At 43.3% G+C, this 16,888-nt stretch overlaps 1 protein-coding gene across 1 annotated transcript in view; it reads left to right on the top strand.

Moving 5' to 3' along the window:
- CFAP91 (cilia and flagella associated protein 91) overlaps positions 1 to 10,338 on the top strand; it is a 31,570-nt gene extending 21,232 nt beyond the window's left edge. Inside the window, exons 13-17 of the mRNA XM_085324648.1 lie at positions 1,309 to 1,455; positions 3,827 to 4,048; positions 5,340 to 5,488; positions 6,718 to 6,809; positions 10,056 to 10,338. Coding sequence (XP_085180774.1) covers positions 1,309 to 1,455; positions 3,827 to 4,048; positions 5,340 to 5,488; positions 6,718 to 6,809; positions 10,056 to 10,333 — 888 coding nt within the window. The 3' untranslated portion in view covers positions 10,334 to 10,338. The remainder of the gene's footprint in view (positions 1 to 1,308; positions 1,456 to 3,826; positions 4,049 to 5,339; positions 5,489 to 6,717; positions 6,810 to 10,055) is intronic.
- The last annotated feature ends 6,550 nt before the right edge of the window (positions 10,339 to 16,888 follow it).

Genomic DNA, 16,888 nt, shown 5'->3' with positions numbered 1-16,888 from the left:
TAGGGCAGCTTTTATTTCTAACCATCTTCTCAGTTTCCTGGGATGGTGAGCTGAACCTTCTTAAATGTTGAAACACACTACCTTGATTTCCAGCAATGAAAGCAGTGTGCTGGCCTCATCATTCTGTTTCCAATGGAGTAGAAGTAGGCCTAGGTTTAAATTAATCAAGTAGCCCAGGTTTGGGCTTTATATTAAGCAAGTTTCTCACTTTGATCAGACCAGTTCAGATGGTTGGTTTTCATGCCTGCTATTTCTTTCTGTGTCATTGTTTGTGAAGTGTTCCCATGTGGAACACTGACCTGAGCTTTAGTTAACAATGCAGTTCTGAGAGTGGCTTAAGGTGAAACTTAGACTTCCCAAGTCTTCCCTGGTTCTGTGGTGATCTGTGAGAATGAGGTTTGACTCAATTGCAGAGCTGCTGATTTTCACAAGATTTTTTGAGAGCCATGAAATGTCCCATTAATTTTAGGAATCTTCTTCCAGCAGCTACTGGCTCAGAAATACCTGACTTGGTTGTGAGAATGCTGTGAACAGGGTTGACTGATTTTTTTTTTGCTCACTTTCTACCAGGAAGCCTTATCCCCCCCACACTACATGCATAAATTCTGTTCACATTGAGGGAGAATGGAGAGAAGAGAGCATCAGGCAAGTAGTAGGCTACAGAATCTCATGATAGGGACAGCAGAAGTTTCAATAACCTCTCCATCAACTTGCTGCTTTGCACTGTTGCTAGATTCCTTCAAAAGGAATATCCTTCAAAGAATAGTGAATGCTGAAAAKGGAGACATTTAACTCAGGACAGAGAAAAAGATGCAATGCGCATACTGGCAACTTCAACAATTAGGCCAGTATAACAGGATATCAGGAAGGATATTGCCCTATTATGTAAGGACAAACTTCACCCTGGTTTCACTGTTCTCTGTTCAGGTAGTTTGAGTTCTAGGTGAGTCCTAGCAGAACCAAAAACTAATTTTCTTGAAGTAAAGTAGCAGTGGGTCATCTATACTCCGTAGCAGAAGGTGTCAACTTACGTCAACTTACGTCTTCCATGAAGCAAGTTTTAGGCAAGGTTTAGCTGACAGACATAGTGTTTGCCTTGAACATGGCCACACATTTGTTACAGAGTTTTTCATTTCTCATTGGGAGTATAAGGGAAATTCCTCAAATCTTCAAATGCTAACAACAAAGAATTAGGTCTTGGGAATAGCTGGCTCTACAGCTTGGAAGAAAAGGGTATTCTCTGCTGGCAAAATACTTTGATCTGTATCCTTCATTTAATTTGCCTTATTATTTAACTTTATTTGAAAGATGTTTGAAGGGAAGGAAAAGCGACTGGAACTGATTCAAGAGTTGCGAACCACTCACGCACTTCAGGAGGACGTCCAGCTGCTTATGAAGGCAGAGAAGCAAGCGACACTGGCCTTACAGCAACAGCATGACTTGCAAATGCACAAGGTTTGCCTATAAACATGGAGCAGTTGATTTGTCACACTCCTGATTGCAGTACCACCAACACTCTTGCATTTAATTTCTTTATGTTTTCTATTATCCAAAGTGCAGAAACTATCCCAACTTATTTAAGTGCCCTCCTAGTAGAGGGCACTTAAATGCGTGAAGGGATAAATTGCTTTCACTGCTGTGGGGCTCTCGGGATCTCAGAAACAGACTGAGGCTGCAGCTGCTACCCAGGCTGTACTTGCTTTCTGCCCAAACATAGCACTTTTACTTATATTTTCAGGTCTCTGAATAAACTACACTGTCAGATGAACCTGAGTTTACCCATATTTCAGTCCATTTAACTGGTGCTGTGACTWGGCATTACAACATGTCACCCTGTCAGCTGTTTTCCTGGATGTGTATTACTGCTGTGTCATTGCCCTGTCCTCTTTGTAGCTTGGCACCCTCTCAGGCTCCCACTCAGGCAGAAATCACCACAAAAGAAGCCAAAGTGGATTTACTTTGTAAATCTTTCTGGGATTGAGACTTCTAGCACCTCAGCAATGGAGGTGTAGTTGCCCCTTCGCTGTAGTTGCCGCTGTTCTGGAGAGCAGAGAAATACGGGGATCCATCCAGTACCAAGAATCTAGTGAGAGATGAGGATAAAAAATCTGACCGTATTTTCTTTCAGGGCCACAATCTTCCAGAACAAAGTGAATCAAATGGCAGACTCTGGTCTGAAATGGATCATAAATAAATTTTGTCCAGACTTCACCATATCCCAAGATATATAGTGTCTCCTACATTCTTGCAGGTTATCCTGTAGTTCTTACCACTCTCATGGTATCACAGAGACCAGCTGTGAGGCAATTCTGCAGGTTTCAGATTATCATAACAGCATAACAGCAGGCTGGCTGGCCTGACAGAGATGGAGCCAACCCRCTGCTTGCTGCTGGGTGAGCAGCTATAAAATTTCCTCTCAGAGCTCAGTAAACATAGAACTGAGTGATTGTGTTTTAGTATTTATCATTTCTAGATGTTGCCTCATATACAGGGAGCCTTGTTGTGGAACTCAGGAATACAGAACACCAGAAGATTATAGAGAAAATAATTTCTTCCACTGAATTAAGAAAACTAAAACAAAAAAGCTGTAGGCATTAGCAACTTGAAATAGTGCTTTTTTTTCTGGAAACTCAGGTAAGAGTGGAGGAGAGACCAGTTCAGACATCATAATGACATTCAGAAAGAAGAAAAGAGCAAAGAGTAAAGATGCTGACCTCTGATCTCAGAATCTCCTTTTAAGAGAGACACTGTCCCCGTCTACTGGTATCTACCYCTTTTACGTCTTGCTTTTGGTCTCCTGGGTCTTTGGCTCAGGTTTTTTTAACATTTTGAACTTTAAATTTCTCTGGAATGCAAGACCAGTAGTTTTCTATGTGAATGGATATTTTAGAAAGTCACTGATGATTCACAGTTCTTCAGTTCTTGGTGGTCACAACTTTTTTTTTAGATTTTTCAACTTTCTGGTTTAGAAAAGACATCTTTCAAAAAATGCTTTCTGCAGAAGAAAGGCTGAAAAGCCAAGTGAAATGGCTGAAGGGGAGGATTGAATCTGATAGCAGCTACTGCTTAACTTGTATAGGTTTAGGTAACAAGTTAATACCTAAAGCTGTAGAGACCCACGACTCCTGTTTGACCATGGCAAGTTACATCACTTTGGTTGCATCACCAGTATCCACCCAAAGACATACTATTTTGCCGAGGGTGGCTTTGAATTTTAGCAAATGTTTTGAATCCTCAGGATAGGATCTCGGTCATGAAGACAGAGATTTTATTTTCTGAATGCTAGATAGACGCTGCATTTGCAACTTTTGAACCTATTTTTCTGTCTTAGTCCAGCTAAGCTTCACGCAGAAAGATGGAGGGTGTGCAGTTGAAGTCAATTCATTGCCAGCTTTATAGCTTCTGTTTCTTGGTCTGGGAAGTAGAGCAGTTCCCAGTAACAAACAGACAGTCTAAGTAAATGTTCTGATTATACTCTCAGCCACAACAGCAGCTCATAATAGCTGGAATATAATGCTGGTAGTATTTTATCTCCTCCCACTCATCCAAGGTGTAGGGGCTGCCTGTCCTAGTGCCACAGGATGTAGACTATTCCCAGGCTGACTAGTTTTGTCATTTTTTAGCCTCTTTATGCCATCAGAGCCAATATACAGGAACCTTACATTATACAGAGACCTGGACAGCTTACGTAAAACAAAAAGAATGCAAAACTCCTAGGTTTGTCCTATAGCTGGTTTGAGTGGATACTGCAGAGCTGTTTCAAATGCTTGTGGTCATAGGAACATTCCTGTGGTTTGTAACACAATTCTTTTGCACTTTTTTTAAGCTATCACAAATGGAAAACCACTTGGCCTGGGCAGAAGGAAGGACACTGGCGAACATGTTTGATTTCCTCTCTAAAGAGCTGTTGAGGCTACAAGAAGAGCGGAAGATCCATGCTTTTGTCATGCTGGCTGAGAGGCAGCGGCGAATGCGGGAAGCAGAGGAGAGTGGACGCCGCCAAGTAGAAGAGATGCAACGGCAGGAAGAGGATGAGATTTTCAGACAGGTAAGAGAGGGAGAGTGTTGGGACTGTGAGCAGCTTCAAGGAACTGCCTCCCTGCAGGAAAGTCCAGCTAGAAAGGAAATACTTCAAGTGCTGACTTAGGGGATGGCTAGTTTTAAAATGGAGGGGGAAGTCTTAGTGAAGAGAATCATCTCCATTAAATAAAGGATTGTCTGAGTGCCCTAACAGACAGTGCTGCTATGTGTTCTGTCACATGTCACGAATAGATAAAGGTTTCCAAACTTCCACAAAAAACACCTATGGAGAACATATGTACCTAAATAATCTTTAGGACTAATGTTTTGTCATAACTTGGTCTGTCCAGCAGAACTGTTAGGTGTTCTACAGAGAATGCCTTCAAGCAAATTTTGGAGAGAATTTACACACACACACACACGCACACGCACACGCACACGCACACACACACCCCGGAAGTGGACTGCCTGTAACAAGGAGTGCTATAACAAGAGTTATTTTGAAGCAATGATAATGGATAACATAACCTTGAAATACAGAAATCCAGAAACAGAGATCCTGAGATGACCCTATTCCATAACTGCTCTAGCATTCTACTTTCATTCCCTAACTTCTGGCTACATGAAGCATATTTCTCCCAGTTGAAAGGAGTGAGTGGGAGCCTAATTGACTAAACCAACAATTTTCAAACTTTGTGGGAGGAGGTTAATACAAAGAGAGTCTGAAATCACTTTGTAAAAAATTTTATCTTTTTTCTTTTTAAATCTCTTTTCTGCTTCTCTGAGTGGGAGGCAAGGAGGGTCAGAGTGCAATAAGCTTATGCCCTTCAGACTAGCAGAAGGGACAGGGTTATTTCTAGAACCTCTGCCCTACATCCCTTATGAGGCAATCAATATGTTTATCTTATTCACATTACTTCGACTGTCTTGATGGAATCTTTTCCTTTAGGATTTGCATGACAGAAATTTGATTAATTTACTGAAGCCAATGCTGCTGATGATTATTTGGCAGTTGTTCAGGGAACCATGAGAACTGAGGATGCAACTGCCATTGTATTCACAGAACTAACCTGCTGTAGAAGAATTGGAGAGTAGATCTGCCAGTAAAAGTTTTACTTCTAGCACTGGCTCTTTCCTCCATTTGTTTGTGTTCAGTTAGTTCTCAAAAAGAATTTTTAGAGAAGAAATTTTTACACGAGTTGTCCACCTCAGAAAGCACTGCTGAGAACAATCTGTGGCCCTTGCTTCTCTGGAAATCTGGTTCTACCCACCTGTCATAGCAATAACCAGTAAAAACATTATCTTGGTGTTTTTTCCAGGTGGTCAAAGTGCACCAGAGCACTGTTGACTCCTACTTGGAAGACATTATCTTGAGCAGCATGGAGAAAACAGCTGAAGAACAAGCCAGGGAAGAGATTCAGAGAATGGCTGTAGAAATCAATGACATTGCGTACGAAATGGAAAATCGGTACGCTCTTAAAATGCACAGTAGAGGCTGTTTGCAGCAGTTTAGAACATAGCTAACCATCTGCATCTGTACTTATATCTCTAATTTAAGACATAGGAAGGGTAGAGCAATACTGTTCATGACTACTTCATTAGTGTGAAGGTTGTATGAGAACCACACTATTACTGTCTAGTATACACATATAAATCTGTCAGAGCTTTATTTCCATATAGCATGTGCCAGATTCCCTTTGCAAATCACTTCTGAGATCTGTGAATCAACCTTTTTAGACTCCTCCATGTCAATGAGATGCTGTGACAGCACTTTAAGTGAATCTGGGAATTGCCTAAAGCAATACCCATTCACATTGGTCTTTTCATTTATTTACAGTACTACAGAAAGTTAGTTTGAAAGAGATGCAAAAGATACAGCTATACAGCAATCTTTCATTCCGAGGTGGCTGTTCTGCAGGAAACTGCCAGTTCCCAGGGAGGGTCAGTCATACTGATGGCCACTTCACAAGGCACTCTGAGTATAGTAAGTTGTTGGGAACACCATCGTCTTGTGTTTGGCTGGAGCATCAGCAGTGAATACTTTTTAGAACCTGCCAAACCTCCAGTTCAGTTTCTATGTGCTTTTTTGGAATTAAGCCATGAATATCCCAATGACACAGTGACTCTCCTGTGGTACAGCAGCTGTGTATTTTGTAACCAGATGAATATGAATGTTGAAATCCTTGGGGAGAATTAACCATAGATAATGCATGCAGATCCTGGGCCAATTGGGAACCCATCAAATACTGGCATGGAAAAGAGCATGGGGACTAGCCAAACGCAAAGTCACAAAAGGGAAGAATTTAGCAAACTCAGCAACAGACCACAGGCTAAATTGACAAAGACCCAAATCTTCAGAAGTATCTGTTTGTCTAGCTCAGTTTGACATCAGTGAGAACTGGATTCCTAAATACCTCTGAGGATCAGGAATCTAGGGTGATCTTCTCTCCTGAAATACTGCTTTTCCAATACAATATTGAACGCACTGGCAGCACTACGCAGAGGAGGATAATCAGTCATACCGTCAGTGCTGTGCACTATTTTATGAGTTAAACAGATACCCAGCTGACAATTACCACCATGGCAATACACTCACTTGAAAATAGTGAGAATATTTGTATGGGAATCATGTGTTTGCAGGGGTGATCTGGAAAGAAAACTAAAATACTAATATCACACCCTATGTCTGTTCTGTAGTCGAACTCACCTACAGTCAGAAGAGATTGTAGCAGAGCTGGTTTATAGTTTCCTGATTCCAGAGGTTGAGAAAATCTTTGTCAAAGAGAAAGGTAAGGCGTCCAATAGCTTTATTCTCTTCTTGAATTAGTTCATTCTCCTTGCTCCAGCTCAGTGAGAGAAAGGCACATTCCCAAAAGTTTTTCTCAGTTCTCTGAGATTCCTCCCTTGCACTCTGCAGGTAGAAGGTTAGCCCTCTGACTCCTCTTCACAGGTTTCTCATGAGCCTTAGTCTTTTAAAATAGTGGTCAAAATTCAGACCTAACCTAATTTGGTGCAATTTTAACAGTAAAACTACAGGAGATGAAAAAGCCTATTGTGCCTTCAAAAATAAACTGGAAAAAGTCATTAAGTAGCATAGCTGTGAATAATCTATTATATGGCAGTTTGTAAAAACTGTAGAAGTCTTTAACAGGTAGATTACTTAAATATATGTGAAAAAAAAGATTGCATGTTTCCCTGACACCTTTTTTTTTTCCCAGCTGGTCAAGAAGTAAATGCAAAGATAAGGTTTTAGGGTTGACTATAGTGCCATCATGTTTTAAGTGGATAATTTTGCAGTTTTAAAGGTTGTTTCTGTTTGGTCAAAATGGAACAGTATACTTCAAAATACAGAGGCGAAGACCTTGAAAACCATGTATTACACAGAGTAACAAAAAAAAAAATGGCTGTTCTTAACTGTAAGGTTTCCACTAACCAKCACACTCAAAAGATTGTGACTAACCGGTCATCCATATAAAGTAAATATAACCTATCAAAAGCAATTGTATCAAGATAGAGTCTGAAGTAGCCTTTGCCTTATTGTCTTCCTGCTGACTTGAGAACAAAAACATTTAGCTGATTGCTTTTTTGTTTTCTTAATGAAAATACAAACCCTGCAAACACCTTTTGTGATCTGTGAATTAAGTTCTTTCTTCCTGGTTTGTATTTATCACCAACAAAAGTAACTATCTATTCAGCAGCAGATAATGCTTTCTAAGCTTAATCAGCTCCCTCCTTCTTAGTCTTGCTGGATCTGCAAGCCTACCAAAGCAAGGTAARGTAATTTTGGTCAGTGAAGTCTGTAGCTCAGGCACTGATGCACACAGGTCAATTCGTCTCAGAAGGAGCAGACTTAGAGATGGCCTAGGATTCTGGACATAAGGAGGCAGTGTCAAGCAAAGAGGAAAATACCYATTGGGTTGAAATCTAACAGCAGCTGATGAACTAAGCACCTCGGAAGTGTTCCCAAGCAACAGAGGAGAACATCTCCAAAATCTGGGATAGCTACAGGGAATCTGTCTAGAAGGCAGAGCTGGACCTATGCAAAATTAAAGTGGAGGCTAGAAGAAGAGCTACAGCAACAGGTGATAAAGTACAAGAGCTCCTTCAAACGTGGTCAAGTGAAACTTGCCACAATATTCTTGAAGCAGCAAGGGTCACATGTCCCAAAGAGACCTTGTTCATACTTACTTCTGCTATTGCTGCCTTGAGTGGGATGGACCCTCTGCGTTTAAGAGCTAGCTGAGTTCTATCAAATATGCTCTGGAGAACAGGCCCTGCCATGAGCCTCCGGTACAGTGATATGTTCAGAGAAGCAGAATCGTCACGTAAGTAACTTTTCCATTTAAATCCAAAGAAATAGTACCCAAAAAATGCCATCTGAACTTGTGAACACATCAGTGTTTTGCATTTCTATTGCAGCTTTTAGAGCTTTCACTAGAGCAAGCCATATTAGTCATTATGAAACTCTATTTGTTTTATCCACTGGTGCATGCTTGAGCACATAACTTCCTTGAAATTAGCAGGAAGTGATCTGAGGTCAGTGACTGACTGGCCTGCCAGAGGAGCAAATCTATTTGTATAAAAAAAAGCCGAGGACCTACAAGTTCCACCTTTGCCCATGCTCTAGCTTCCCCTTATACAGATCTCTTTCTTTTGCCGTTGCTTAGTCTTTCTTTTCCTTTGTTTTTTCTTCTCCTGAGTATCTCTCCCATTCTTCTGTACAAAAGCAGGCATTATCCAATAACGGCCTGTCCTGAGACACCTCTGCCCCTCACTTCTGAACTCTCTCTCACTGGAGCTAGAAGGCAATGTGTTGATAAGAAAAATCTTGCTTTTAAAAGGACAAAACTCACGCAGCAGCTTAAGCCCTCTTTCTTTTAGAATTCACTGTGCATGAAGGAAGGGACTGCAGCAATATCAGGAGAAGTAATGGTTCATGCAGAGGTGCATGAGCAGTTGAAGTCAAAATGCCTTGGATGGATGGGATGTTATCCTGGGAACTGGGAGTTGGCTGGTGAAGGGCAGCTTATCAAATGCAAGTGAGATCCAGTTATCTTAATTGTCAACTGAATGGACCTGGGAGATGGATAAAATATAAAAAGGATGGATTAGCAAAGTTCAGCGACTGAGTCAGCAAGTGTGAGGGCTGTCTGAATTGTTGCAGTGACAGTATGCAGGACCATACAACACATGCAAGACACCAGTGATTCAGAGTTCACAGTTAAAATGCAGCTCAGCCTTACAGTGTAAACAGACCAAAATCACAAGGAAGTCTTGAACTTTTGCAGGGAAGTGATGCAAATAGAACCACAGTTTATTCCTGCAGTGCTCCCCATCCCCTCCTTACAATCATACAGTATTTAAATCCTGGTGTTTGTTTACCATCATCTGAAGCCTAGTAAGGAAAAGAGGGACTGAAGAACAATGAGGAGAACTGTAGGGTGAATGGTTTGGCTTGAGTAATTAGTTCCCCAAAGGTGGGCTGGAAATACACACAAACCAGATGATTGGATGAAAACTGTAAAACACAGCAAAGAACAATCTGTTCCTGGTGAAAGGGAGACGATAAAAGTGGGTGATTTGAGTCTGTACTGTCTCCAGGTCTATCAACTGCATAAGGGTTCCTCTGTGCAGGTAGAATTGTGACACAGGAGAGGGCAGATTTCAGCTCCAGTCTTCCAGGGATCTGCTGCAATTAACAAATACTGAAGGAGAAGTTATTTTAAAGCCTGAATACATAATGGCCAATTCTGCCCTAGGCTGCAAAGGAAAACCCTTTGCCTGTGCTTCCCACTGTGGGGGGTTGTTTTCAAAGGGAAGTGCAAAGTTGGTTGCTGCTATTAGGTGGCAGTAGAACCCTATCGGCCAGAGTCAGAAGGATGTCTTTTTTTTTTTTTTTTCTTCTTTTTTTTTCCCTCTCCTGAAATTGGCTTGTCCACAGCTGCAGAAGCTAAAAACTAACTCTCCTTTCTTCCCTACAGAGAACAGTTTGCTATAGCTTTCCAAGTAAAAGTCTTTCCTCTTTTTATGCACAGTGAGGCAGGCCCAAAGAAAACACATCAATGCTGCTCATCAAATCATCCACAGGGACACAGAGAGAGTAGTGGCTGATCTGGCTTTGCGTCAGGAGACGTCTGCTAGCGAGATAAAGGGAGATTCTCCTACTGCAACAGCTAGCACCGCTTCAAGCAGGACAACTGCTGGATTGAGCACAGTCACACATGAACTATCTAAAGTTCCAGGTGACAAAAGCCCAGGAGAGACAGCAGAGACCCATTCGGATGTATCAGACACGGATACCCCAGCTTCCTAGAGACAGAAGGTAAGCAAGGTAAGTTTCCCTTCCCCTCTGTGATTTGAGCTCAGAGCATGAAGAAGGAGAGGGAAGCACATTACATCTACTTTTTTCAGGGCATCCTGGATGAAAAAACATCTGTCTCCTTTGGGCTATCCTTTCTGCCAGCAGTGTTGTCCTGGAGCCACTCTATGTACATTTCAATGTAGCATCCTCCATCCAACTCCCCATATCTAGCTTTGGACTGTCACCCGGAAAGAGTACTTTACTGGCTGACACAAAAAGGGGCAGTTAAAACATTGCTTTGCTGAGTTACCTCTTCTAATTATTGAAAGAAGTTAGAGTGAGAGATTCAGTGTTAGYATCCCTTACTTGTCCTCCCAGCACAGAGCTATAGAGTTCTGTACCTGGGTTTTTGATAGTGTTTTCTTACATCAAGAGCATTAAATGAAAAAATGTTCCAGCCGTGGGAAATTTTGAGTTGAGACCATATCTAACATCTTTTCTCAAGCATATCCCACTGACTCCCCTAGCTGAGTAAGGCAAAGAATGGATTCATGCATTAGTTCTACTATTAAGCATTGAAGCTGAATAAAAGCTATCTTAGACAGGCTACTAGTAAGGGTCAGATCTTGCATCATCTTATCACATTATTAGCCATTGCTTAGCTCAGCAGAGTGGCTGCTGCCAGGCCAGCAGTGCCTGGCACTAATAACTAAAGGTAGGTGATAGCAGAGCAGTGTAGGGGCCGATGTAGCTTGTGCAAAGCAGCCATTAACCAGTGCTTATGGCTTTTCAAGAAACATTACTCTTTGGACTGACCTCTTCTGGCTTCTTCTCATCCCAAGGAGAACATTTCTGGCAAGAATCCTGTTTCCTAGAACAGGGAGCACTCTGTTAGTCACTCTGGCTTTCTGGCTCCACAAGGCTATGCTAAAGGGATGCTGATTTTGCGTTGTTTGCAAGCATGGGGGTGCTGCAACTCAGAGTGTGAGAAATCAGCAGGCTGCAGACAAGTGCAGAGCATCCGATCAGAGAGCTGTCAGGGACTTGCACATCTCTTGAGCATTCATCTGTCAAAATTCTTGAGATCTGTGGGTTTTGCATCTCAAACCTACATTTACACCATTACCAACATCAAATGCACCAGTTTTTGGAGGAAAAGTCACAGCCACAACTAAACACCCAAAAATGCTTACTCATTGATGCTCTAGCTACTATTTATGCAGCAAATAGCAGTATTAGTTCTCACTGATAATGTAATAACGGACTGATATCTATGCACTTCCATCATTTATCTCTGTAACTGATAGCCCATTCTTTGTTTTGGGTTCCAGATATTTTGTCTGTAAAGCTTATAGTCCAGCTAACTAATTCCAAACATAGCTGTGTCCCTTCAAAACACAAACCAGAAGCTCTTTAAGAATTCAGACTTACTAGTGCATTCCTGGAAAAAATTTTTCATCAGGCCTCATATCTGTGGATTTTGGGGAGGATGGGGAGAAAGAGAGGGAGCAAACAACAAAGAAAAAGACAGATTACCCCAGTATTCCACTGAGCTATAAATAAGAATTAGAGAGAGGAAACAAAGAGAGCTGCACTAAGAAACATTTGCTGGGCCTTAGGTCACTGATTTAGGGGCACTGGGTGGCTTGTGTGGGCAGGCAGCCCATGTAAGTATTGGAGAAGCAGGCAGGAGTCCAAGATGGGTGATGAGATCCTGCTAAGATTCTATGATGATCCTTTTAGAGATTAGGAATTTGGAAAAGTTCTCATAGTGTGAGTAGCTAGTCAGTAAAAGTGAAAATAGCAAATGCAAAAAAYGCTGAAAGAAACGCTTTTCAGACTGTGGAAAGAGAGGCTGTATTGTGTATTAGCTCTGTTCCCTCAGGCCACCTTGGACAAATTTAGCCAGATGAAAAGAGAGGGGATAGCATGAATCACAAGTTCCAATGTAATAAGAGAGACATGGAAAACTTGAGGCAGCAAAACAGTAAAGTAGGAAGACCAATGCAGTGAAGCACTTACTGTGTTTCTAAGATCATATGCTGAAATAAACATTCTCAGTGTGGCTTATCATACAATATGATATGAGATTAAAAAGGCAAGAAGTGCTAACATGTACGGGAATGAACGTAGGTGTTTCTGTAGTCTGGTCTTCTCCAGCAATACAGCCTTCTGCATGACAGCAAGGGGGCAGGGGACTCTGGATGCTTTGCACAGGCTGAGCTATAAATGTCTTGGCTTCTGTTATAATTTCAGGGACACTGTCAGGGTAAGGCAGTCTTTTCCACATGACATTGTATAGTGTGTAAACTGAAGGCCATGGCAGGATTCCTGCAGGAATTCTGCTCTAGAAACTGCCTTCAATTGCCACGTGCAGGTTTTTTTCAGGCTTTGCCGAATGTGCTTTGAGGAAGAAAGCTAGCACAGTGAGAGGGAATTGGGATCATAAATCAACAACAGGAGAATGCACCATTCCCTGTCCTAGCAGGAACCAGAACTACCCTGGAGAGGAGCTCCTATCTGAAACTAACACAGCAGATGTCTCCAGGGCTGCACCAATAAAGTGGGAACACTGGGGAAATTCTGCTTGTCCTGCTTTTCTTTCACCAGCTGCCCCTGGAAGGGAGCCTAACTGTGCTGCAAAGCCTGCTTCTGTATCCTGACAGGTGCAGGAGACTGGCTGAACCCAAAGAGACTGGATAAAATGCAGTCKGTGCACAGGAGACTGTGGGAATGGTTAATAATTGGTTGCTAGGAATAAATGAATGAACACAAATTGTCTTAGGTCTTCCTTGCTGGTAAGGCTCTTGCAGTGTGGAACCAGGAAATCCTTCTGCTATAACCACAGTTCAGACTAGCAAAAAGGACTTTTGATAGGATAACTTGAAGCTAATCCATCTTTTTCTCTGGGTGCTTTATCTGCATTTTTGGCAGCATAAAAACACAGCAAAATTATGCTCTACCATCTCTCCTGCCTCCCTCAAAAGCAACACAACCATCACAAGGTTGCTGCTATAGATTTGGCCATTGTGCTGTTAAAAAGCTTCCTGCCACTTTCTGAGCACTGTTGTTTTCTCTGCTCTTTGTCAACAAATGCTCAGGGTCTGCTCGCTACTTTATTGGACTAAATTCAGCCCACACACAATTGGGAAGTGGAAGGATGCCAAGGGGAGGAAGAGGTGGAGGATAACCCTGCAAGTGTGGTCCTTACATGCCAAGGTTTCCAGCAAGGCCTGACTGCGCTAATATTAACTCCACCTCCTCCCAGTCTTTGTCTTCCTCCATTCAGCCAAAAGCCTGTTCATACAGCTCTTACTGCACTTCGCTGGATGGTGAGTCAGTATTTTCTCAGCATCCACCAGCTTCCTCAAGCTAATGCACTCCAGAGTTGGGTCTGGGCTTGGAAGAGGCTCTGTTTTCTTCATACTCATGTACTGCACCCCACTAGGGATGCAGTAATTGTTTTGAACATTTGCCAGAAATGCTGATTTCCTGAGACATAAAGTGTACATATATACTACTAAACTAAAAGTGCCAGGCAATGAGACCAATGAGTGCAGAACAGCTTTAACAGGGTGCTGTTCTCTTACCTCCAAAACAGAGACTGTGCCTGAAATGCCAGTTGGAAACAGTCCCTAGTCCACAGTAATTCCCAGACTGTGAACAAGTAATTAGTTGGGAGAGTGGTAGAAGACCCTGTCTGAAAACCATGCCAGGGACAATTTAGCATAGACAGTCACATTCCAGTGCCCAGAAATGCTCCCTGGCACTATTTCATTTACCAGATGAACTCTGTGAGGTCTCCAGGTGGATAAGGGAACTACCACCATTTACATGACAGTATGGGGGGAAATCTGACCCAGGCTTAGGAGAGCCACAAACCTGAGCACTGCTGTAACAGAGCATCTGGGGCTGAGGGTTCCTGCTGAGCTCTGACTGCAGAGCAGACCTGCAGCAGGTACACAATCCATCCCAGTGTCTTGCAGGCATCGGAGAGAGGTACAAAGGGCAGTGGGACCCTTGCATGCAACAAGACCAGGGCTTTGATGAGGCTAGGAGGGTGCTCTGGACAAAAGCCCCCAGCTCTCCTCACAGCCACTGCTGGGAGTGAAAATGGGTAGGAGAAGCATCTGAACTAGCAAACAGGCACTGTTTGCACAAAATAACCTCAGAAGTTCAATGCAAAGGTTATATGCTGAAACCTAGGAAGGAGAGACAGCTCTGRCTTTCTGCTCTGGTAGTTTCATTCCCTCTCATTCTTCATTCTCTCCCACACCTTGTGTCAGCCCCACACATCTCTTCCTCCAACTCATGTGGCTGAGTCCGAACTACCTCTTTTGGGCTGTTACCACGTGCCAAAGCCCTATCCTTTATGTAGCGCTTGGAAGAGATGGATGTCTTGTTTCCTTCCTGGGCTGATCATCTTTATTTACCAAGGACAGTGTACTCAGAGGTGATGCTCTCTCTGGCCGGTCTGGCTCAGCACACAGTCCCCATCAGACCTTAGAGGTGTGACTGCCCCTGCAAACACTCACCATTGTGGCTGGCTGCTAGTCCACAGCTGGTTGGCCCTATTGTGTAGGCCAGCCTGTGCCCAGCTACTTGAGATTTATCACAGCGTTGTTCTTCCAGCAGCAAGAAGTTTTCATAGCAGCCTGTCCTGGAGCTCTCTGGTCGGTGCTGTGAGCAGGGGTGTTAAACCTCTTCTTTGAGGTGGAGGCTGGAAGCACATGGTGCTACCTGCAATGCAAATTGCAACTCTGCTCTCAATACAGATGCAGGAAGAAGCCTGAAATACTTAACAAGTGCTCTTGTGTAGCCTCTAAACTGAGCAAAAATACTTAAGTTTCTGCTGTCCTAAATACCCCACTGGACCAGCATCTTCTCACTCACCATTTACCTCTGGTAGCAGCAGCTCTCACCAGCTTTATGGAGACTGTAAAGCTGCATTTCCTTACCTCTCCTTAAGCTGCTGAAGGATTGATCCCAAGAATGAATCTCCCTTTTTATGAGCCAGTAATAGCCAGCCATTAGAATTACAGCATCTTACAAACACCATGAGTGCATGGCTTGGCAACGTGGTTCCTTACCTACTGAGTCCTTTCTCTACCTGGCCACACAATTTCTAATTCCACAGTGCCTCTGCCTCTAGCCAAATGCAAACCATTTTTCATTGCTGTACAGGCCCCAAATTTGCCATCTCCACCAGAACTAGCTTCCAGCAACCAACCCATTCCTAGCTGTGGTGCCATAGAATAAAAATTATTCTTATTAATTAATTAGAATTAAAAGAGCAATGAAGTTTAACTGAGATGGTCCAAAAACTCTCCAGTTCCCTTCATTTCCCAGGACTGCTAACAACTGACAGACACTCAAATAATATTAATGATTTTCTGCTGGTCACTAGCAAAAATGCCCTCAAGCAATGTGGGTTTTTCCAACAATCTCCATCTGTCTTCTAAGCACTTTCGTCTGGCAAAGTGTTTGGCTATGTGAATGAGCTGCTGAAGGAAGAAGGAAGATAGGCCTGTACTTAGCCACGTGAGGCAGCCAGCGTGTTGCTGAAAGGAGGATAAATGCTTCTTGTTTCCTCTCAAGTTCACGTGCCATTCCCACTGTATATCTGACCCTATCTATCTCACTCCTTGCAGCGCCAGCCTTGCTCTGATAAGACCTGTGACGCATGCACATGTCAGCAGCCCAGACCTCTGTACCCTGTGAATGCTGACCACATGGAGGTGGCATAAAACGCAGGGTATCAAAGCACCAAGCTAAGACAGAGTCCTGCACTGACTGGTTGATTTCACTTGTTTTTGAAAACTTCACTTCTTAGAAAACAAAACTCTCGGATTTAGGAATCCATCAGCTACCAAGACCCTAGGGCCCTGCCACTGCATGCAGGGCTCAGGGCTCCCCCATCAGGAAAAGGCTGCCCTCTGCTAGGCGGCTCTGCCTGGAGACAAGCCTTGTCCTGAGTTATATTTGTTCACTCACAGCATTGGCAAGCAAGGGGGCTTTGCAGGATGCCCTGGGCATAGGCAGGCTTCTTCTGTAGTTCTCCTGCTGTGGTTCAGCTAACAGAGCACCTCAACTATGAATGTTTTGCCGCAGCTGTTTGCAGGCTTCCACAAGCAAGGCCAGATGTTGTTCGCTCCCCACCTATTTCCTCCAGAAGATCCAGCTTTGCCTCTGAGGAGCATGAGCAGAGATGGGTGCTGCAGAGAGCAGGGAATCTCCAAAAGGCGAGGGCTTTATTCCCCTGACTGTGTGGGAGACTGGCCAGGCTGCATGTGGACCCTAGCGAGCACCTGGTCTGGCTGAAAAGGCAGCAAAGAGGCAGGCATCCTGCAAGGGCTGAGCCCTGCAGGTTTAGATGCTGGATAGCTACTGCCTCCACCAGATGACTTTGTGCTAAGTCAGGAGAGGAAAGTCTACGGGCTCTCAGAGGCCATTAGGATGTACTGGGAAAAAATACTTGCATCCAGGACACGAGGAGTTAGCTGGGGATGCAGTAAGATCCAGGACTGCCTTCCTGCACTGACCAAAGGCAGGCGTTCGCTGTGAAAG

The sequence above is a fragment of the Rhea americana genome, unplaced genomic scaffold (genome assembly GCF_003343005.1).
Source record: "Rhea americana isolate MKP2758 unplaced genomic scaffold, rheAme1 scaffold_92, whole genome shotgun sequence".
In the NCBI taxonomy this organism is placed as follows: Eukaryota; Metazoa; Chordata; class Aves; order Rheiformes; family Rheidae; genus Rhea; species Rhea americana.
This window is presented reverse-complemented; position numbering and strand designations above follow the sequence as displayed.